The 23,772-nt window shown below is 33.0% G+C and overlaps 4 protein-coding genes across 5 annotated transcripts; all 4 read left to right on the forward strand.

Annotated features, from left to right (window-relative positions):
- Positions 1-1,481: 1,481 nt before the first annotated feature.
- Positions 1,482-5,782, forward strand: LOC125863140 (bifunctional nuclease 1-like). 2 transcript variants are annotated; one of them, XM_049543291.1, is made up of 11 exons: positions 1,486-1,650; positions 2,685-2,970; positions 3,490-3,660; positions 3,743-3,792; positions 3,901-3,957; positions 4,032-4,097; positions 4,196-4,270; positions 4,357-4,475; positions 4,659-4,750; positions 5,331-5,387; positions 5,548-5,782. In XM_049543291.1, the coding sequence occupies exons 2-10, from the start codon at positions 2,691-2,693 to the stop codon at positions 5,381-5,383; spliced, it is 963 nt and encodes a 320-aa protein (XP_049399248.1). In that variant the 5' UTR covers positions 1,486-1,650; positions 2,685-2,690; the 3' UTR covers positions 5,384-5,387; positions 5,548-5,782. The 2 variants fall into 2 exon arrangements, with proteins under 2 accessions (XP_049399249.1, XP_049399248.1); XM_049543292.1 differs by lacking the exon at positions 3,490-3,660 and having other exon boundaries at positions 1,482-1,650.
- Positions 5,783-6,563: 781 nt separating this feature from the next.
- On the forward strand, positions 6,564-10,726 carry LOC125862980 (ornithine transcarbamylase, chloroplastic-like). The gene is made up of 5 exons (XM_049543118.1): positions 6,564-6,853; positions 8,535-8,869; positions 9,530-9,661; positions 10,008-10,283; positions 10,389-10,726. Exons 1-5 carry the CDS (start codon positions 6,640-6,642, stop codon positions 10,569-10,571), a joined length of 1,140 nt encoding a protein of 379 aa, XP_049399075.1. The 5' UTR covers positions 6,564-6,639; the 3' UTR covers positions 10,572-10,726.
- Positions 10,727-11,745: 1,019 nt separating this feature from the next.
- On the forward strand, positions 11,746-15,214 carry LOC125862268 (proteasome subunit alpha type-1-A-like). Its single transcript, XM_049542304.1, has 2 exons — positions 11,746-12,152; positions 14,518-15,214. The coding sequence occupies exons 1-2, from the start codon at positions 11,802-11,804 to the stop codon at positions 14,986-14,988; spliced, it is 822 nt and encodes a 273-aa protein (XP_049398261.1). The 5' UTR covers positions 11,746-11,801; the 3' UTR covers positions 14,989-15,214.
- A 5,229-nt stretch (positions 15,215-20,443) lies between these two features.
- Positions 20,444-22,089, forward strand: LOC125862604 (protein RADIALIS-like 3). Its single transcript, XM_049542719.1, has 2 exons — positions 20,444-20,764; positions 21,936-22,089. The coding sequence occupies exons 1-2, from the start codon at positions 20,523-20,525 to the stop codon at positions 21,958-21,960; spliced, it is 267 nt and encodes an 88-aa protein (XP_049398676.1). The 5' UTR covers positions 20,444-20,522; the 3' UTR covers positions 21,961-22,089.
- Positions 22,090-23,772: the final 1,683 nt, after the last annotated feature.

A 23,772-nucleotide genomic window follows, 5' to 3' on the forward strand; every position in this document is an offset into this window, starting at 1 on the left:
ATCATAAAAGTCAAGGAGAAAGTTGAGTTATCAACCTCAAACTTTCTTTTACAAATGTATGAACTAAAAAAGTTAGATGACCTTCCAAAGGAACTTGAAGTATGTTTCTCATGTCTTCTTCTTCAAATTAAGTATGTCCAATAACACTTGATAGTTCATCACTTCTTGGCTTTATTGGATCTTGTTGAAGTTGTTGACACTATCATTTGATTCTGTTTGACCAGTCGCATCGGTAGGTGCCTTGGAACAAACTCCTCAGTCACTTTACCATCCCAACTATGCTTTCTTCCATGCTTCGTTTTGTTGTTGCATTGTTTCCTAGGAGAAATATCAGCATTCCTAGCTGCATTTGCAAAACAATAATCAAACATTTCCTCTTCATCTTCTTCACCTTCTTCAGAGATGTCCTCATCATCTAGGTTTGCAAATTTATTTGGGGACAAATTAAAGTACAACTACCACCAACTTGTAGTTGTTTGTTAGTGTTAATAGGTGTAAGAGAAGCCAATTTTTCAATATTAGAACTCACCAAATGATCACTTAAGATTGCCGCAACATTTGTTGATGATGACAAACCTTGTCGGAGAGTTACTAACTTGGCACTACTAGGCACAAAAGCAGGAGTTGTTGGGCTCAATTTCTTTTGCATAGGAGGGGAAGGGACTTGTTCTTCCTCTTCATCTGATATATATGCCCACCTCGGAGTACTTGTCGCACCCTGTTGTTCCTTAGAAATAACTAATTCCTTTGTAGAGTTAACTTGAGATGAATTGATCACATGCACAATATTATTCGTAAGAGCATCAAAAGAAAGTTTATTGGCATTAAATATTTATCGTTAGTACGAATAAGTGAAATAACAAAATCCTTAAAGATTATTCAACAAGCTTAGAAAGGATCAGAATTCCAGGAGAACCTTACGAAAGTTTAGAAATGCAACGTTTTGACAGATTAAAAAATCTGAATGAAATGATTTTGAATATCGGTTTGTTAGTAAAAAGCGAACACACCTCAACTATCGATAATTCATTTTTCCTATCTAAATGATGATGATATTTTCGATAAAAAATGCAAATAATTGATAGTTAAAATGTGTTCGATAAACATTTTAATGATATAATTTAGATAGAAAATTCACACACAATTAATCATATATGAAACTCAAAAACTCCAGCTATTTTAGATATATTTTTTATTCTTAAATGTTCAAAAAGATTGGGATACTAATTCTATAGTTAGTTTGTGGACGAAAGAAACCTTAAGTACCATAATAATAATAATAATAATAATTTTGTTACAACGAATGATTTATCTATTTTTAATTAAAAATTTCGATTTAGGAGCTTTAAAAAAAAGAATCTTGAAGAAAAAGTAATTATTGCTTGGCGCGAAGGGCATAGATGTCAAATTGATAACAGAGTATTGCCTATAAGTTGTGACTCTCTCGCCAATTGAGTTAAATATCTTTTTTTTTTTTTTTCATCATACTTCTCTCAGTTCAATATAATTTTGTGAACAAAACTTCATTTTTTTTTTCATCATACTGTAATTTTTGTGGTTGAAGCTATGAATTGGTGATCGGTAAGTGTTGATTTTTGCAGTTCTGCTGAAGATCGATTAAGAGATTTTGTGGAGAACTCTATAATTCAGGTGCGTAAATATTGTATCCGATGCATTTATTCATTGCTGAAGATTAGTTGATGTTGTAATTTTGAATTTGAATTTACTCGAAATTCGAATAGAACGAAGTACAAAAAGTTTTATGAGGTCTAGGTTCATAGTTCACTGGTAGACACACGCATCCTACTTGGCGTTTTACGTGGTAATTCGCGTCCTACGTGCGTCCTACTTATGTCATGTAAGACGTGTGTAGCTACTTGTTCAACTTTATACAAGTTAAAGTCTATTTGTGCACACTTAAGAGCATAAATGCTAGTTGAGACCAAGTTAAAGGATTTGAAATAAATTTTACATATTTGGAAATTACTTCAAAGATATAGTTGTCAAAAGAAAACTTTTTTGACTCTAGAAATTTGAACACTACCACCTAAATTGGGATGGAAGGAGTAGATTATAGTTTTTCCTATCCGTCCAAGTCTCGGGGAACAAAGTTACCTACTACCTATGTTGGATAGAGGTAGGAGGTACCTCTGGATTAGTGGATGTGGCTGCAAGCTGGTCATCGGACTTGATTAATTCATTCTTTGACGATTGAAAGAAGTATTCAGAAATTCTCACCAACAAAAAGAGTAACAACAAAGCAATATATTCAGTGAAATCCTATGGGTGGGGTTTGGGAAGGATAGAGTGTATGCAGACTTTAGCCTTACTGGAGGTAGAGTGGTTGTTTCTGGAATATCCTTGGCTCAAGTAACGCATATCAAAGCAGATCATGAATTAAAAGAGTATTCAGAAATTACATATCAGTGCTATAAATGAAAATTTGATCATTCCCTCTTGGTGCATGAAAAATAAACACAACATTGACATTTTAATTATGTTAAGGAGTATCACTTAACCATTGCTGATGAATTTATATTCTTGTATGATCTGTGTGTCTAAGTACTAACTGTAAGAAGGCAACTACTATGAAGTGTTTCATCAGAAGTATAAGATCAATTATTGTTTTATAAAACAATGTACTGGATTATAATCTAATCGTTGTGTAATAAATTTCAAATTAGGCAAAAATGAGCTCTCTACAAGGGCCTGTTGTTTTCCCTCTGGTTCGTGGAAAGAAAGCAGGTACACTTAGTTCACCTATAGTGAAGGCTAAGATGCTGAGGAGTGAGTTCTTGGGGTTTAATGGAATACCTAGACAGCGGGTTAATGTGGCTCGTGTACCACGATCACGTTTAAGCAAGTTGATCGGATGTAGTTTCAGTTCATCATCAAATGATAGTGGTAGTACAGCCGAGAATTTTAACGAAAGTGATGCTGATTATGTGAATTCTAGCGTGGTTGAAGCTGGTATGTTGATTTTATTGTTCAGTGCTTTGTGTTTGACATTTTGTTTGTTGTATTGATGTGTGTTGTTTGTTTTCGTAAAAGCGAATAAAACTATATCTTCACTTAACATTTTTCTTTTAATTACTGCTTTGATTTGCTTGAGCCGAGTGTCTTTCGGAAACACCCTCTCTACCTTGGAGAGGTAATGGTAAGTTCTGCATACACTCTACCTTCCCCAGACCCCACCTTGTGGGATTGCACTGGATATGTTGTTGTTGTTGCAGTAAGGTTGTGAAGAACCATAGATGGGACCTTCTACTTTTGGAAATGAATTTTCCACAATACGATGAAGTAATATTGTCTAGAATTTTCCAATCTTTTCTTCATGTAATACCCTGTATTCTGTACTTTTGGGTGCAAGATTTCCGTGATAGCACTGCTTCACTTAACTTAAGACACAATCAATCAATAAGTGTCAACACATATCAAAGTGAAATTGCGATGCAATTTTTGTGGTGACTTCCCCATTATCCTGTGTAGTTGAAGTGCATAGTGGGAAAGATGGTTTCATGATTAAGATGAGAGATGGAAGTCATGTGAAATGCGTCCATAACAATCCGCAGGGGGTTCACGTACATAATTATGCTCCAAACCCAGCGGTTGTGCTAAAGATGGAGGACGGGACTGGGCTGCTTCTTCCTATAATTGTTTGTATGTACATGATTCATTTATTGTCTTAGTGAACGTACAGTCGCTTGGGAGTCTAATGTTGTGTCTCTATTTTATGCAACAGTGGAGATGTCAAGTGTGCTGCTCATGGCTGCTGTACGCAATGTCCAACTTGTACGTCTTCTGTTTTATATTGATTCTGATAAAGCCATTCAGCGAAAGTTACAGTAAGCATAGCTTTTATGCTGTTACTAAAAGGTACAAATATTTGCTCCGTTTCAGGCCAGACCAACAATGTATCAAGTTTTGAAGGAAATGGTCGAAAAGATGGGCTACACAGTAAGCTTGTTCTTTGTGCATTTACCAGTAAATGCCACATTTTTCAAGCTTAATCTGACAGTTGTAATTTGAAGGTTAAACTTGTTCGAGTTACCAAGAGAGAGCACGAGACATATCTTGCTCAGTTACATCTAACCAAGGTAGTGTAAAATGTACTAGTTGCTGAATGCTGACCCGATTATGTGTACATTTTTTGTGGTATGCAACTTTAACAACTTTCATGTGGTTGTACTAACAGTTAGATAACGATGCTGAGAGTATTAGCTTCGATCTTCGTCCTTCTGATGCAATCAACATCGCTGTGAAATGCAAGGTGAAGTAGTTAACAATCCGCTTTAAACCACAAACTGAAATTTTATTTACAATTTTAATTACTTGTGTTGTTTCTAATTTTCCTAGGTGCCGATACAAGTCAATAAAAACTTGGCATACAGTGATGGCGTGAGGATTGTTGAGTCTGCAGATCTTGCACCGCGTGCTGCCTCTTCTGACGGCCTATTGTTCACTGGGCCTGACAAGTAAGTTAATGTTTTGCAGACATCCTATTCAAAATGAATTGCATTTGGAAAGTGGGGGGAAATTGTATTATGTTCATTATGTGTGTATGAAAAAGAATTTCTTTCTCATTTACATTTGTGTGTCATGCATAAACTTGTATAAAGTTGAACAAAATATAGTTCTGACTAGCATTTTTGATTCAGACCCGCTGGGCAGCCATCCACAGATGAAAAGGAGTTTATTCTTGTGCGAAACATGCTGGTTGCTGCAGTCGAAGAACGATACAGAGATGCAGGTAGACTTTATTAATAACATATCTACATATTATTATCATGTCAAACATTAACATATATAACTGTCTTGAGGTCTACCTTTTCATGGTGTTAAAATCTTTTTGTTTACTTCCGCCATCCTAAAATAAGTGTAGCTTTTATTCTTTCGAGAGTCAATTTGACTAATTGAGATACTCAAAAGTTATACAAAAACTACTATAGTTTGCAATTCATCTCATGTCAATATGATGAAAACATACCTTTTAACATGTGGTCAAAGTTTACATAGTTTGAATTTCGAGAAGCGAAATGCGATAGATAATTTGGTATGGGGAGTCGTTTTTACTGTAAAGATGGCAAGTTGTACATGTGTGGAAACTTGCAGGGAGGGATTTACAGATGATGAGAGATATTGGCATGACAACATGTTGTCACCAACCAGATTGGATTTAGAAATCGAGTTTGTTGTCTGTTAAATATCTGATGGGGTACAAGTTTAATGGCCTACTTGTGCACATCAAAGTTCGAGGACATAGATGTTAGTTGAAGTCAAGTTAAATGACATATTTATATATTATGCCGATGTTTTCCTGGTTATTGTAGCTCTTTGGAGGGACAAGCTTACTCAACTTCGATCCAACAAGAATTGGGCATAGCAAGGTGTGTTATTCCAATCTTCTTTCTCAGTGACACTTTTTTTTTCCGCAAATCCAATAGTGTCTTTTTCTTCCTATATACATCGATCCCTTTCGATTTAAACAAGTTTGGGATTCAAAAAATTGATTCCTATAAGAAAATTGCTTCATTTCTAATTTGACAGGATTGTTGCAGTTTGTTGAAGCAAGAACTCGATATGTATATAGAAACCATTTATCGATACGATCAGCATTGAAGATCAATTATATATAGCTCTTCCTCAAATATGTATATATTGTATATTTGTATAGACTCTAATGCTAATGTTAAGAAGAAAAAAACTGAAACTGGTAAAATTTGTTGTTCTTGGCAATGTAAAGAACTAGTGAATTTAAGTGTCAATTGGTTAAAAAGTGTCATATTCGAAAAATATTAATTATCATGGTTAAATTATAAACTATTTGTTCATGGTTTAGTGATTATGGGAAGAAATGTGTTACGTATACATTAGTTTGGTGTTAATATTAGATGCGATTAATATTTTATTTTTCTCTAATTAAGGTGAAAATGTGCGCTAACTATATATGTGAAGAAATGTGTTATGTAATAATTATTCGTTATAGTCTAGTGTGAATATTGGGCGTGAATAAATTAAAGTGAGAATGTATATCAATTATTTAGTGTATAAATATTGAGTGTAGGTAAATTTTAAAGTGTGCGATGTTTTATTTCTATTTTGTGATAATAAAGAAACTATTTCAATTTTAATCGAAAGAAAAAACAATTATAAAGAAGTCAAATAAATAGATACTAATTACTATAATTACCAAAGGAATGAAATAAAAAGGCATTAATAGAATTAAAGAATAAATAATATTAAAATGTATAACACACTATTACCCTATTAATCTTCTATTATAATCTTCATTCTCCATATATTCTTTATCTAGGAATATATCCTTATCCTGTCTAGTGGCAATACCTTTTATGGTCAGTGTCACAAGTCATCATATCTTGTTTTGGGAATTATTTTTGTGTATTCCCTTCTTATTTGATCTACCTTTTTTACAAATTTTTGTGCTTTTTCTGTTTTAATTTGTCTATCTTATTTATTTATTTTAGTTTTTGAACATTAACAATTTAAAAGAGATAAATAATAATAATTGATTTTTGAAGTTATGCTTGAGTAGGGTTTATTCATATTAGAAATTAACACAAACACTCTGCCATACTTGCCAAATTACTCTTCAACACTCACCATCCAAACACCAAAACAATGGCCGCCATTTTCTCTCAGTTATCTTCTCTCCAATCACCGGAAAACCTCTCCTTCTCCTCCATTTCCACTCTCTCCCACTCCGGCAAGCAATCGTCTCACTTTTCCGGTGTAATCGTATCTTCTCCTATCACATTTCCGGCGATACGTCAACGCATCTCATGCCAAACCACCTCTTCAGCAGCAGCTCCTTCTTCCTCGGTTATTGCAAAAGGTCCGGTCCATTTTCTCGATTTTTTCTGTTCCTTTTTGTTTCCGTGTGTTTAATTTGAGCTTTGTGTTTTCCTTTGGAGCTGTCGATTTGATTGATTTTGAATGCAAGGTTTGATTATGCTTGGAATGTGTTGTCATAAGCAGAAAATCCCGTTTCAATTTTAGGCAGACTTTTGTATGCTTGTTTTAGGTGCTCTTTAAGCCAAAATAGCTTTTAGTAAGCAGTTTTGTAGTGTTTGTGTAGAATGAAAAAAAATGCTTTTATGCACTTGTTTTTAAGCCAAAGTAACAAAAATAAGTCAAAAGACGTAAGCTAGAAATACTAAACTTTTAGCTTTTGGCTATAAGTTATAAGCTCATCCAACCAGGCTCAGAGTCTAGTTTGTATAATCCTTGTTGAAGCCAAGTACTTGATGAGTTATCCATCTAAAGAAAAATGCTTTCAGTGACAATGAGTGAGAATGCCAGAATAGACTGTGACAAAGAAAAAGAACTTGATAAAAAAAGGCACAGAATTTGTAACTTCCTTGTATAATTTATTTATCCGAAACTCAGATTCTCTTCTCTTGGAACTTTGTCTAAAAGAGCTATATTGTTGCTTATGCTCATATCCTGGTCTAGGAAGTCTATTTTTTATCATTCACATTGGATGATTGAGCTTATTTGCTTTCTGCTTCATTTGTGATTGAGTGTGTTTTTGGCAGATGGTAAATCAATTCCTGGATGATATCTTTGTTGATGAAATGATTTTCAGAGTCTGATTACATCGAGTTTTTAGAAATGTTTACTTTTCAACAAAAAGAGAAAAAAATAATTCTAGTACTTGTGTTCCCAAGTCATTTTTCTTCACAGGCATCCAAACTCAACAAGTTATGTCATTTGATTCAACCAACAGTTAGACTTTTTTGTTAATTTGTAATACTCAGAAAGATGACCAAAACACTACCCTCATATGCTATCTCTACCGGGTAAATTACCTGCCTGCTTTTTGTCTTTTATGGCCAATCAAACACTAGAAAATGATCCAAAAAATGGTTTTTTGGCCGACAATAGAACATTTTCTATGAAAATTATTTTCCATGGAAAACATTTTAGTTTATACCCAACTAACTCTTAGCTGCTTCGTTTACGTTTTCAATTTTTGGTATTTATAGTTTTTGTCAAGTATTTATAATCACCAAAAACCAGGCATGTGTTGTTTAAAATTGTTTGACGTATTCTAGTTTTAACTGTTTTCCTGCTGTGGAGTGAGTATCTTAATTTTTCGTTACTGATTTGGTTAAGAAGAGACATATTTTTGATACACGGACATTTGTATTGTATATGTTAATGTGTCTGATTGGCCAGTTTCCTAAGAGTTATCTGCCATTATTTGCAAAAAATATTAAAACTGATTGATTTTACAATGATAGCTTGTAAACAATAGTATATGAATTAGAGAAACAACATGTAATTTTCTCCCATTTTTAGAACTTGAATGCTAAGAAAATTTATCATAAAGCTACTCATAGTAATAATTTGTCAAAAGAGCATGTTTGGCAATGGCTTAAACCTTTTCTTTGGATCAATGATTTCTAAGATATGATCTGAACATGCTCAACTATGTGTTGTTAAGTACAACTTCTTATCAGAGTCTGTTGAGGCTGGAATTTCTAACATGTCTTTGTAATTTTCTATTCCAGGAAATGCCAGTCAAAAGGACTTTCTACACATTAATGATTTCGATAAAGCCACTATTTTGAACATCTTGGATCGAGCCAGAGAGGTTAAAGAGTTACTGAAATCAGGAGAGAGGACATATCTCCCATTCAAGGGTAAAACTATGGCGATGATTTTTGCTAAGCCTTCCATGAGGACACGTGTTTCTTTTGAGACAGGTTTTTACTTGCTTGGAGGACATGCAATCTATTTGGGACCAAATGATATACAGATGGGTAAGCGGGAAGAAACTCGTGATGTTGCCCGTGTTCTTTCTCGCTATAATGATATCATTATGGCTAGAGTTTTTGCTCATCAGGTATGCTGGTGAGTTTTCTGTTGTGACTTTTTCCTGGTGCTTGGTAAGAATTAAGGCTTGTAAGAAGCATTGCATAATATTTTTATATGTTGTAGTCTTCTAGTTGTCCAGTCCAAATTTTTTATATCTTTCATTAAAGCTGCTCTTGGCAACAACACCCAGTGATATCCCACAAAGCCGCTTTTGGCAACTCCATATAATAGTTGAAACAAATCTGTTTATGTTTCCTCGGGGCAGTGAGGAGGAGGTTGGGGGTGGTGCGAAGAGAAGGCTCATTTATATTTGGTGATCCTACAAACTATGTTATGATTAAACTCTGTTGACATTTGACTCCACGGACATCAAACTGTTTTTGTTTTTGTTGTTCCGTTTTCTCTAGGTTTACAAAGATGCAAACCATCAATGATTGTTCAAATTTGGTCCTAGCTTTATTTCTGATTTACTATATCTTACAGATGATGGCAGTTCGATGATGTTGCTGTACCTCTCCCAGCAAGTTAATTGAGTGTTGCCATTCATGTCTAATTTTCTTTAGGCGTTGCTTAAATAGAAATGTGGGCTGAATTATCTGTCCACTGAGTTTACGAATATTTCCCCCTTTTCTTCCATTCCCACTGCAAATCAAATATTGGTATCCATTGTATTTCTTTTCTTTTGCAGGACATTCTTGATCTAGCTAAATATGCAACTGTGCCTGTGATCAATGGCCTGACAGACTATAACCATCCTTGTCAAATAATGGCTGATGCCCTTACAATGATTGAACATGTCGGCCAGCTGGAAGGAACTAAGGTTAGCTCTTTTTTAGTTTTCCTGATGAAATAATCACATTTTATTTATGTTCACCCAGAAAATGCAAAAAGAGTAGATCTCAATCACAGGGCATTAAGCTCCTGTACATGTTCACCTGCACTTCTAAACAGAAAAAAATGAGCATAAAAAATCCAAAAAATGTTCTATATTATCAACATTGTTCTTCTTACAAGTTACACCAACTAAAATGATTCATTAAACAGAGGGTGGTGGATGTGGAAGTTAAAACACCTCAAACATCTCAGATTTCTTTCAGATAATTTTAACCATGCTTGGTTGTATTGGTGAATAGATTTTAATAATCTAGTGGTGGCTGCAAATTTAGGTTGTCTATGTTGGAGATGGAAATAACATAGTGCATTCGTGGCTGCTTCTGGCTGCGGTGATTCCATTCCACTTTGTTTGTGCCTGCCCCAAAGGTTTTGAACCTGATCAGGAAACAGTTGAGAAAGCACGACAAGCTGGATTCAGCAAAATCGAGATAACTAATGATCCAAAAGAAGCTGTTAGAGACGCTGATGTTGTCTATGCAGATGTCTGGGCCAGCATGGGACAGAAGGAAGAAGCCGCACATCGCCGCCAAGTATTTCAAGGATTCCAGGTAGGAGCATGAGAAATGATAACCTTAAACCAACTGTGCCCTAACTTATCAAATAAACTCGAACTCTGTCTGTACTGAAACATGCTTGACATTATTTCTCTACAGGTGGATGAACAACTGATGAAACTAGCTGGAAAAAAAGCGTACTTTATGCATTGTTTGCCGGCAGAAAGAGGAGTGGAAGTTACCGATGGTGTGATCGAAGCACCAAACTCCATTGTGTTCCCTCAAGCTGAGAATCGCATGCATGCGCAAAATGCAATTATGCTTCGTGTTCTTGGCTTGTAAATGCCCTTCATTTGGCTTAAAGCACAACCTTCTTAGGACCTAGAAGCAAATTTCCTTCTTTTCTCCCTAAACTATACTTTGTTTGGAACATTGAAGAACTTAGACCCTCGTTGTGCATATAATTTGAACTTTTCTAGTATTAATTTGACACTCGTGTTGAAAATATTCACTTTGAAAAGATTTTGTTATCTTATCAAACAAGCTATTAATCATTTGAAACTAGATGACGTTTGAAGAAGGTAGAATGTATATAGGTAGTGAGATTGTTTTCGGAAGACCTTTGGTCAAGTGCATCAAACTCAACTAATAAAAGAGGAAAGCATAGTAGTTAATAAAGGAAAAATTATGTGAAACGACAAACACTTACTATGTATCATTTAATTTAGCTATAGTTTCGGACATTTATGATTCACAGCTATAGTTTCTCAAATATTTCTATGAATTTGTGTAATTCGGTTCTTGATTATATAAATTCAGAATTTGTATATGCTTATCCTAGCTCTTTTGTATACAATTTGTTGATACATTTTGATTTGTATAAGTTATTAAAAATTCATAATAAATTATCATGTTTGTATTTTGGCAAGCGATATGTATAAACAGAGTTTTGAAAATTTTCTAAATGTATAAATACAATATTTATATATATACTTACTCTATTTGTATATTGGTCTATAGCAAATGAAATTATAGTTATGGAGTGTAGTTAATCAAACTGTAGCTAAGCAAGACATCATCTAACCCTACTAACTTTCTATCCCAATACGTAATTCCCACTCTTTCTCATCTAAAGTCATGTCCTCAGCAATATGAAAGCTACACAATGTGTTGTCTAATCACCTATTTTCAATAGTTTTTCGGCCTACATGTACCCCACCACACACCCCCTACAACCATGCTCTCACCTCTCCTCATTGGGGTGTTGGTGCACCTCCTCTGCATGTATTCAAATTATCTTAGTCTCGCTTTCCTCTCGTCCGTCACAATACTAAGTAATATGATTGTTTTACTACAATACTCATATCAATTGATGGATATGTCAAGAGTAAGCATGTAATAAAAATATATTACTCTTGATATATTAAAAGTAACTAAATAAAAATGAAATTATATTTTTAATACATCATCATTAAGTAAAATTGAACCAAAACCCCCCTTCCTTCCCATTTGCCTTGAAGAAAAAGAAACCAAAATCCGAATCACATACGAGTGTGATTCAATCGAGTGAAGATGTTCAGAAACCAGTACGACACCGACGTGACGACATGGTCGCCGGCGGGAAGGCTATTTCAGGTAGAGTATGCAATGGAAGCAGTGAAACAAGGTTCAGCAGCAATAGGTCTTCGATCGAAAACTCACGTGATTCTCGCGTGCGTCAACAAGGCTAATTCCGAACTTTCTTCTCACCAGAAGAAGATTTTCAAAGTTGATGATCATATCGGTGTTGCAATAGCTGGACTCACCGCCGACGGCCGTGTGCTTTCTCGGTATATGCGTTCGGAGTGTATTAATTATGGTTATTCTTATGAATCAGCGTTGCCTGTTGGTCGACTTGTTGTTCAGCTCGCTGATAAAGCTCAGGTGAGAAAATGCTTATCAAAACCCCTAGTTTATGTTTTGCAATTGCTTCTGCTAAACTGTTGTTGTTGTGTATGTGCGCTATTATTGTTTGTTGATGAAGTGAAATGCTGTATTTGAATTGTGGAAATTGAGCGGTTAGGGTTTTAGTTTGGATGTTCCATTTGGTTTCTGCTCAGTATCCTTGTATTTAGTGAAATGAAATTGCATTTTAGCTGGGATTTGAAAACAAAAACCGTCAGAAGCCTGCTCATGCTTTCAGTCGTTCTGTTAGCTCTAGGCAGGAGTGCTACCAGACAGGAGGAGGGAGGAGCTAAAGCGTGTAGTTCATAATGGAAAAAAGGACGCATTACTCCAGGAGCAAAATTTTGCTCTCGACATATCCGCGGTTATTACTATGAATTAGCTGTGTTCTTACATTATCACGAATCATTTGTTCAATATAAGCGATAACGTTCCTTTCATTTATTACTACTTCAAATCTTTGTTTAACCACCAGCTCTGACCATACCCAGGAACAAGTTTATGATCTTGACATGTCTGTGTTTATTACTATGATATGAATTAGCTGTGTTCTTACATCGTCATGTATCATTTCTCCAATGTGAGAGATAGTGTTCTTTTCATTTATTACTACTTCAATCCTTTGTTTGACCACCAAACCTCCGTTCATTCTTTTTTCTAGTTTACCTTTTCTTTTTGGCAAGTAAGCTATAATATTTTTCAAATAAAAAGGGAGGGTCATAGTGTGTTCCATTTATTATCTATGTATGCTGCATAAGAGCATTTCTGGACTGAATGTGGGAAGCAGTTTGTTGATGTGGTTTTGTGCATAACCTTCCCTGTGCCAGCAATTGCACGAGCTCACATTTCATTTTTTGATAACATTCCTTATTTATGGGATGCATATTCTTAAGATACTGTTGGACCTTAATTTCCTGTTGACAACTTAAAGTTCAGTGCTATCATGAGGATGAAGTAGCGTAGGAAGCTGAGAATCAAATGTAAGTTGGTTAAGCATGCACAGTGTTTTTTCCTTCCGCCTTTGTGAACTTATGCATTGCATTCTAGATGTATTTAGTGATAATCTAGCTACTTTCTGTTACAAATAGAGGAAGGTTGCAGTATCTATAATCAACTCCACGAAGTGTACCTTCCTTTAATCCATTACTAAATCACAGACTCTAGCTTTAGGAAGTGACAATAGAATAGGTGAGAAGTAGCTGAATGCCCTGTGAATTAGCGATGGGAGCTCTCTCTCTCTCTCTCTCTTAATTGGCCAATATTTCGGTGATTAGGTTTAGATATAACATGTTAGAAAAGATCTGTAGTTGATTGGCATAGGTTCTGGGGTGATTTCGCTTGAGATCTTTGTATATTTTCAAGTGATTCTCTGATTCTGCTGATGTAGAGCTTTCGAGATCGCTGATTCTACTGGTGAGAGCATTCGAACAAAGATTTTTCAGAATGTTAGTGCTTTTAGCAAAACGCTGCAACTCTGATACAGCATTTAACTAATTGCATATGAATCATGGTTTCTTAGTAAGTTTCAGATATGATGTTCATTTTTTTCCTTCTTACTTCTCTATATGTACTCTATGAGATTATTTTTAGTTGGAAGAAAAGGGGTCATAGAGGTAGGCACTAGGCAGTGTACTACTGGTTGTAGCATAGCAGAATTATTTTGCATTTGGCATTTTACTGATTATCTCAAATTCTTTTTTAAGTATTACTATAATCAAGTATGGTATAAATCCAGACTGTTTGAACTGTCTTTCAAATTAGTGCTTTCTTGTTAGTCTCCCTCCAGAAGTATTACACCAATTAGGTGGTAGTCTAACCAGGTAAAGAAAATCGTGTTTATTGTAAACCACAACTATTTACCATAACCAATTCGGACAAGGGAGTTTCAACTGCAACCTTCAGTGTTTTTTGTAAGCCACTACTATTTACCATAACCTTCAGTGCTCCTTGCATAAGTATGTCCTTTATTGTCATGCTCTTCCGTTTAATTATCTGGGGCAAGTTATGTCTAAGTTGCCAAGCGGAGGTTTGCTAATATTTTTGTTTATTAAGAGGAGAGTTTAAATGTTCATTATTTAGCGTATGATAAGAACTTGTGGGCTCACATATTACTTTAGGTTTTCAAAACAGAATAGGAAGTTGTATCTAGGTGAGTAAAATGGTTTCTTGTAACTTGTGTGAACTATGATATATTTTAGAAGACTTTCTTTAGTACCCAATAATCTGTCTGTTTCCCTTTGCTAGATTATAAACTGACATACATATGCTGCTACTTGATAAGGTGATATCAAAAGGTTGATGTCTATTTTCCTTCAATATTCTATTGACATCTTTTTGGGGCCAGGTTTGTACTCAACGGTCCTGGAAACGACCTTATGGCGTTGGCCTGCTTGTTGGTGGGCTGGACGAATCCGGTGCTCACCTCTATTACAATTGCCCTAGTGGTAACTACTTCGAATACCAATCTTTTGCCATTGGGTCTCGGTCACAAGCTGCAAAAACATACTTGGAGCGTAGGTTTGAGAATTTCACTGATTCTTCACGGGGAAGTCTGCTTAAGGATGCACTTTTCGCGTTGAGGGAGACATTGCAAGGAGAGAAGCTAACGAGCACGAATTGTACTGTTGCTGTGGTAGGAGTAGGAGAAGCTTTTCATATGTTGGATAAAGAAACTGTCCAAGGATTGATCAATGAATTCGAGTTAGCTGGTGAAGAAGATCCTGCTGCAACCACAGATGCAGCTGCTGATATCGAACCAGCAGTACCTGAAGCGGGTGCCCCTACGGATAAAGGAGCTGCACCAATGGATATATGATGATTCTGTTGGATCTTGTTCTTGTTGATAGAATATTGAGGTTTCATTTCTACACAGTGGACGATATTTTCTTGTTGAACTATTTTGTAAAGTAATATTTTTAGGAAAAAATGTCAATTTTGTGCCGTCCTTGTCATTAGAGTATCTTTTTTGAACAAAATATTTTTCCCTTTATTCGAAGATTCTAGTCATCTTTTGGTGTACTTCTCAAGCTTTTAATGGAACATGACTGGTCAGTTAAAAAGGTGTACCTCTTTTGATTTCTGATAAGTCACCAAAGATGATAATTGGAAGAAAAAAAAAAGGTCCAATTGAAAGGTTTCAAAACAAGATTCCTTTTTATTTAAAAATGTCAAAAGGGCAAAAGAATTAGTGGTTGAAAACTTGCAATGTTAGCATCTTACACCTGAGTATAACAAGGAATTTCAAGTGCAGTATGACATACATAGTAGGTGTGCACTGGAATAATCGAGTTGCGCCAGAGGTGGATTCATGATTTTGAGTTCTGAATTTTTATATTTGTGCGTATTTAGTTGTTTTCGTAACACACGCATTGTGATTGTATATACATATATAGTTTGGATCAAAACTACAAGATTCTGCTGAACCTATATGTTAAAGCCTAACTTCGCCCCTTGGTGTGTGCAAGCTAGCCCTGACACCATTGCGATAAAAAAATATATTCTCCATGATTGCCATTTACCAATCATTTGAAAGAGGACCATGAACCAAAGAACACACTAGTTTCTTAGTGAGAAAGGTGGGGGCTAAAATCACTGTTTTTACTGTATATGTACATAGATTCCTGCTTCAACTTCTCTAAGAATATTACTTAAAAAAATTGTGAATAAGGCCCCTCCACCATAGCATTAATAAGGAATCCCCAAGCAAGTTGTCTAAAAGGGGATAATCTCAGTGAAAGGTAATACATAGTTTTTCAATTCTTATCATGTAGCTATATATTGTTTCTGACCAATCAGGGTTGTGACGGAACAAATAGGATTCCTTCACTATTAATCAGACGTTTCGTATTTGAGTTTGAGTCATGAACATGGCAAAAACCTGTTAGGGAGTGTTTTTACCTTAAATGAGCTTTATATAGTATGGATTCAGATTAGTCGGGTTCCAATATGGATATATTGGAATTATTATTTGTGACCTCACTTAAGTATCTACCTATCCAAATCACTTAAATGAAAAATAGCCAGTGAATATATGTATAATATATATGTTTATCGATTAGGAAAAGTAAATAATAAAATCTAACCCGCTATTGGTTTAAAATCCCATTTTGCAGTAAATGATACTTTAGGAATTTCTCTTTAATTTTCTTACCATTGACTCCCACAATCCTATAATATATGTCAGCAGAATAAATCTTCCTTAATTGCCTTTTGCAATCCATTTGTTTTGTCATAGTGCATATAGCATAGTCAAAAACACTATATCACACATAGTTGACTCTGAAAAGATGAGCTACTTGAATATATAATATGTGTGACCATATATTTTTGACCTCATATAAGATAAGATGATAAATTACATTATTTATCGATATGGGGTGCGGTGCAGACGTGCAGTGGTGGGACTGTCGGATCAAACTCTTCTTTTGAGTATGATTGGGCCCTGCAGTGGTAGAACCTGGTGAACCGGGCGTCAAAGGTTTTGGGGTTCGAGTCTTGGTATGGAGAAAATCTTATTGGGAGTGTCGCCCCCAATTGGGCCTTGCAATGTGCGATTTGAATTTAGTCGGGGCTCTAATGTGAACTTTAGACACGGATGGAAAACAAATAATAAATAATAAATTATATTAGTTGCGTTTTTAACAATTTAAGTTTTTAGATTAGGCGATTGATATAATTCGACATGATAGTATAATAGGTAGAGATTTTAGATTCAAGCCTACCAAGTTTTTGTTAAACATTTTATATATAATTTGAGTCGAATGCAGTGTGTACTAACACATTACATCCTCTTAAATTTGCCCCTATAAATTATTTCATTAGAAAAAACATCCTAAACCTTCTCACTATTTTTGAAGGATCTGAATATCGAACGCATAACTAATATTGTTTTTGAAGAATTCGAATAACATAGTCCACAGTTTCATAAAGATTATACAATAAAATATCCTTCATGACTACCAATCATAAAGAAGACAAAACAATACAAACTTTAGGGGAAATTGGGGTGCTTTATTCCATATCATTTTCAAATAACAAGATTCTTAAAATACTACAAGACTGATGTTATATATCAAACATATATAGATTCCTATAGCAACTTTTGCAGAATATTTTCCTATGAAATTTCGAGAATGAGGGCCCTCCACTACAAACAACTTGTCTATATATAATATATTCTCCCTCTTGATAATCTTCAAAGGTTTCAGAATCGGAGGAGTTAGAATTTAAAGTTATTATGAATATTAAATTTGTCATTGAACTTCAACTTATTTTAGTTATTAAGTTCGTAATTAAATACTTATACATAGTTTGATAGATTTTTTTAGTACAAATGCATGATTTAAACAAAAATCACTATTAAAAAAAGAAGTCACTCAACAATATTTAGTAAAAAAATATAAAATTACCCAACTTGATTAAAATATCATATAAAGTCACTAAACTATAATTTGTAGCGTCACCTAAGAATATATTTTACTTCTAATAAGTCACAATCTATTTCTTTTTGTAACCAAGAAGTTACTTAACTATGCTCAAATATCATATCAAATATTCTTTGTTTTATTTTCTCCTAATGACTTCTTATGATATATATTTTGGCAAAATTGAGTGGCATTTTACAACAAAAAATAATAATTAAAAGAAGTTTGATAACTCTTGTGATACTTAAGTAAAATTGGGTGATTTTTTAATTATAAAAAATAGTTTAATAATTTTAGTGCTATATAAATTAATAAAGATAAAAAATGTAGAAATGACAAGATAAATTAGATATTTATGAAAAAAAATAATGATGTAGAGGATGATTGAAAAAGAGGTTCGATTTATAGGGAGAGTGATGTGCAAAGATTCACTACAATGTCACTGTTGTAGACCAATGAAAAGGAATGTAGCGCAGTATGATAGCGCCTTTATTTTCAATAAGATAAAAAATTGACTGACCATCTAAAAAACGAATCATACAGTCGATCTTTGGATCAACATTGATTTTCTTTATTTGTGCAAACCTTTAATTTTCAAATCAGGAAATATAAATGTTAGACAAAAAGTAGTGTGGTCAATTCAATTATATAGCTTGAAAGTCATTTAACTTGTATCCTGGTGAAACATTAGATATTGTCCCAATTAAGAATCATATTCATATTTTATCAGAGGTCTCGATCATTCTTGTCAAGTTTTAGTTAATATAGAGTTGTTTTTGTTGGAAAGTACTTTAACTTTTAATGTAAAACTTCTTTTCATAAATTTAAATTTAATCAGACCTCTCGATAGACTAGTACTAAACAAATGAAAACTAAATTAAAAGTAAAAAAGAAGAATCATATTCTATTGTACACCATGTACAGTCAGAGCATAAAGTTCTATTCAAAAGGATCTACTTGACATAGATTCCAAACAACATGGAATAATGTGCCTAGTTAATGGTACATATATTCGTATCCAACGGTACTTGTCCACTATTGACTTTACGTAGTAATTCTTAAGAAACTATAAATAAAAGGATAATTTTATTATATCATCTTTTGAATATATAAATACAATGTCTAGAAAAATGTAATAGAAAAATGATTATAATTAATGATAAGGATCAATTAGGAACTAAGTGTAAAATTATTCATTGATTTCATAAAGTGGATAAGTATTGTTAGACATCTCAAAATAGTATAGTGGACAACTACCGTTGAACGGAGAGTATATAATATTAGTCTACCCAATCTAGCTAGTTGGTGCAGAATGATATTGTTGATTATGGATAAAAGTTTTACTTAACATCCATCCAATAATGTTAGGGCACTAAGAATTTTTTTAAATAATTTCTCTTCTAAAACTATGGCCAAGAAAACTTTCAAAAAACAAATAGAGATTAGAAAGTCAATTTGTTTTATCCAATCAAATGTTGGTGATGAATTCCTCTTTGTAACGTTCGTTTAGTAGACAACAAGTAAATTGCATAAGCCCTTAATATACTATCGAAAATAAAGTGAAGATATACACAAACAAAATATCCAAAAAAACTAAGAAAAATGATCAAATAAAGGAACTCCTAAGCATTTGACAATCTAGATATGTTGATTTATCAATGGTGACTCAATTAATTCGAAAAATCATTCTTTAGATTTAAATTTATGTTTCTGATGATTTCATGCTTGATAAATCTTGATTGAATAGAAAGGGGCTAACATCAATGAAATGTTATTGTATATATAAGATAATTACAACACTAGAATTTGAGTGATCACACACTTTAACGTGCTAATAGAAATAAAATTAGGGATCTAAATCCTATGGACCAGCTAGGTGATCCACTTGCTTATGATGATACTTCAAAATACTTTATCCTATTTTTCCCTCCACATGCATCTTTCCATTAGTTTCATTTCATATTGCTGACAAGAATCACATTTAATGTATAACTAGATCCCCTCCTAGAAAATGAAAAAGAGATTCCCCAACTAGCTACTCCCAACACTTCCCTCATTTTTATTTTTTTTAAAATAAAAATTATGAGAGTGGTGTTTAAACCAGGGACGAAGAGGCGGAGTTAGAGTTTGGCTTACGAATCTGACTGAATTTAGTAGATTTGATCTAAATCATGTATTTATTATTTCAGAATTTAATTACTTTAAGAAGAATTTCGAATCCATTAAATTCAAATTTTTGTTTCGCCTCTGAATTTTGAATAATAGTAAAGCGTTTATGCCAACTTGTTTGCACTTTGATAATTTCATCAGGTAATTGTTACCTTCACTAGAGGCGGAGATGAAGTTTTGTCATGTGTTGAATAAAATTTGTTTTTTTAAAATAAAATAAAAGTAGTCAATTGTATTGTGTTGAGAAATTCATTGAGTATATATAGAGAATTTATTCAGAACTTAGAAAGCTGTCTTTTTTAGAATTTATAAACGTAAAATTTGAATTTGCATCTACCACCACCAACATAGATGCTAGTTAATTTTATCCATCAAAATCTAGACAAATCAAAAGACATAACATATTTATTTATTTGTCTCTTTTGAAATTTTCGAGAGAAACAACATTTCTATCTCCAAGATTAGGGATAAAATCTACATAAACACTTTACCTTTTAGAGCTCATTTGATATTATAAAATTACACACAATATATTATTATTGCTATTTCTTTTGAAATTTAAAAAATAATTTATCATAATTTTTATCCACTTCATTAACGATCAGGCCACACCTTGGATGCCACCTTTCTCCTCCATCCCTATAAATAACAAAGCTTACCCATCTTGTCCATACAATCACCTTGACTTAATTAGTCCTAAGTACTCTAGTTTCTTCTAGAACTTCTTCTCCTACTTCCAATTACTTCTCAACACACAATGGCCAATTGGACAAAAAACCAAAACAAGAAATTTGAAGAGGCATTGGCTTTATTTGACAAAGACACTCCTGATAGGTGGCATAATATTGCTAGGTGTGTTGGTGGAAAATCAGCAGAGGAAGTGAAGAGGCACTATGAATTGCTTGTCAAAGATGTCATGAAAATAGAAAATGATCAAGTTCCTTTGCCCAATTATAGGGGTGCTAGTAGCAATGGAAGAAGTTATGCCAATGAACAAAGGTATTGTTAATCTTATTGTATTTAACTTATATTCACTGACAGTGAAATGCACATCGTGCATTTTTAACATGTAGTATATGTTACTTGTCTTATTTTTCATGTTACTAATTCCACATGTTACGGAAAATTACCTGTAATATATATCTATATTGTTTAGATTCTTAAAAGAATATCGAGGTGCATATCGAGTCTTCCATAAGTAGTTCATTTTTTTACTAGTAATTATCTCAAGAGATCAGATAGTGTTACAATATTTTCATATTGTATTTACTCTCTCCGTCCCTTTTGACTTGACATGATTGGTATACTGAGTTTATTATTTTACCCCGTATTAATTGATAGTCTTAAATATATTGATTCACTATATTTTTTAAAGACACTAACTCAATGTTAATAAATTGAGTGTATAATACGAAAAAAAAGGGTCCTTCTTTGATTTGTCTTAAATGACAAGTAAAAGGGAAAATTAAATTAAGAAATATTTGACAAGTAAATAAGGATGGAGGGAATATACTATAAATGTATATTACTTGAATATTTATATTTATGCTAATTAAAGACATATTTAAGTTTAATAAAGTACTTAGAAACTTCTGGATTGTTTGATATTTTACTATTTTAGGAAGCTATAAATGTTGCTTATAATATTTTAACTCCTAATTAAGCAATCCCACATGAAATTTAATCCTACTTGTTTAATTAAGCTCCAAGTAACCCACATGAAATCTAATCCCACTTTGTTTTAGAGCACATGCATATTGTCCTACATCTTAATTTATCTCTGACCACATTATTATTATTATTATACAAAACAAAATTGTTTAACAATTATATATTTGTCTTAATAAGTATATCATCACATGATGTACACATATTTAGGTAACTTTGGTACCAAATATGGAAACAATCAATAACGCTTGTATTAATGTAAGTTGTTTATGTCACATCTTTCTTGCGTAAATGTCAAATATTTTATACACTTAGTCGTCCTTTTTTTTAAAAAAAAAAATACCCTTCAGGTTAAAAACATTTTGTAATATTAGTGTTATGTAACATGTTAACACGTTGTTTGCCTAATATTTTAAGTTTTCGTTTAATAGCGTAAAAATTCTTTTATAAATCAGTGTATCGAAATTAATTTTATATATTTTTAATAATTTCTCTTGAACAGGCTTATGCAGAATCTGAGGTTATAGCAAGAAGAAAATTGCATCGATGTATAATATCATCTAATTACCAGTACTATAAAATGCAAACAAAAATTAATCCACGTTTATTTTATGCTAATATGTATTAAAGTACTTTGCTTTGTTGCTAAAATGTATAACATGTACGCAAATAATACCATGCTTACTTTAATCTTCTCTTTTTCTTTGAATTTTTATCTTACGGATGTCGATTTTCTTGATTTACGTTCATAAAATATATGAATGTATGTATGTAGAGTTGACAATATGAATTCAGTTGAATCAATAGCTTTGACTTGAAGTTTGTATTTCTCTTAGAAATGCATTAAACATAGATAAATTAGCACTTGATCTAAAAAAGGTTAAAATTGCACACTCAAAGAACGATATATAGCAACTACAAATTTCTTGGAATTCTAAAAAGTAAAAAAGTTAAGTTCAAGATCTATAAGTTTTAAATCTTGAATTCAACGAATACTTCACTAGGTGCAGAACAATCACATTGTATAATCATATTTCCATCTTGAATCGATTATCAAAAAGAAATATGTGATTTAGATCAATATGTATCTAAGTTTTTAATTTTTTTATAACTTCAAATATTAAAGTTTGAGAGAATTGTGGGATTCAAAGCATGAGGTCAAAATTACCTAATTTATTATTTGACTATCAAATAATAGAAGTCATATTTGTGTGGTGACAAGACTTTAAAAATTATTATTTAAATATGTCATGATATTTATGTGCTAATCAAAACTTGTTATTAAGGTTAAACTGAAAAATTCAATTAAAATTGTCACCAAATTCAAAAATATATTATTCTTTTCAGAGTGGACTAATAAAAACATTTTTTTTTTAAAATAAAAGGAGTATTTATTTATCATAGTGAAGACATTTCTACCGTGCTAGGGTACCAAGTAAGACGCACCACTCATTTCGCAAAGTTAGAATAAATAAGAAAAATCGATCAGCTACAAATCTAGAATTTAAAAATAACTAACTTTAATGGACTAAAAAATATATATATTCCATAGTGTATAAAATGGAATATACCATATTGAGGCATATGATTTGTTGTTTTTCAAGATAGTGTGAGAGAGAAGAAGAATAAATTTGTACTCGCACCAATATTTTACTCTAATTCAAGTAAATTAATTTTGGTAGTTAAATCATAATTGTTAAAGTGATAATACATATGTCAAGTATTATTTTTTATATATAAATATTTCATGTGGGTAAGTTTTTATCGTATTTTGATGTCTTACGTATAATTAAGTATGAACCTCATTTTTATTCACGCCAATATTTACACCAAATCATACTAATTTATCATGATTAAATTTAACAGATACACCAAATTAAAGGGTGTCTCCTTTCCGGTCCTTTCGAGGTCCTCCCAATACTCTAACGTCTACATCATATATAGACCGAGTTCTGTACCACTTTAATGGGCGAACCCAACTCATGAAACATATATAGTACTAAAGCCCCAGGTGGTGAAGAGCAGACATCAAGGTGTCAAACCTTCTCTTCGATGTGAACTCTTAGGCATGCCCTCTACAAGAGAATGTGTTCTTTGATATATATATATATATTAGACCGCAACACAATTTAAAGTAAAACAAATATAAATTACTTAACTATGATTTAGTGATAACTGATAAAGGGAGAATATAAAGATATGTCTCATCTATTTATTGGATTAATTAATAAAAAAATTACGCGACACAACAAACATAGCTATTGTATCTACTATACACAGCGATACGATAACTGATTAAATCCAGTAAGCCCAAAAAGCAAACTAATCTCTGATATGGG

The sequence above is a fragment of the Solanum stenotomum genome, chromosome 4 (assembly GCF_019186545.1).
Source record: "Solanum stenotomum isolate F172 chromosome 4, ASM1918654v1, whole genome shotgun sequence".
NCBI lineage: Eukaryota > Viridiplantae > Streptophyta > Magnoliopsida > Solanales > Solanaceae > Solanum > Solanum stenotomum.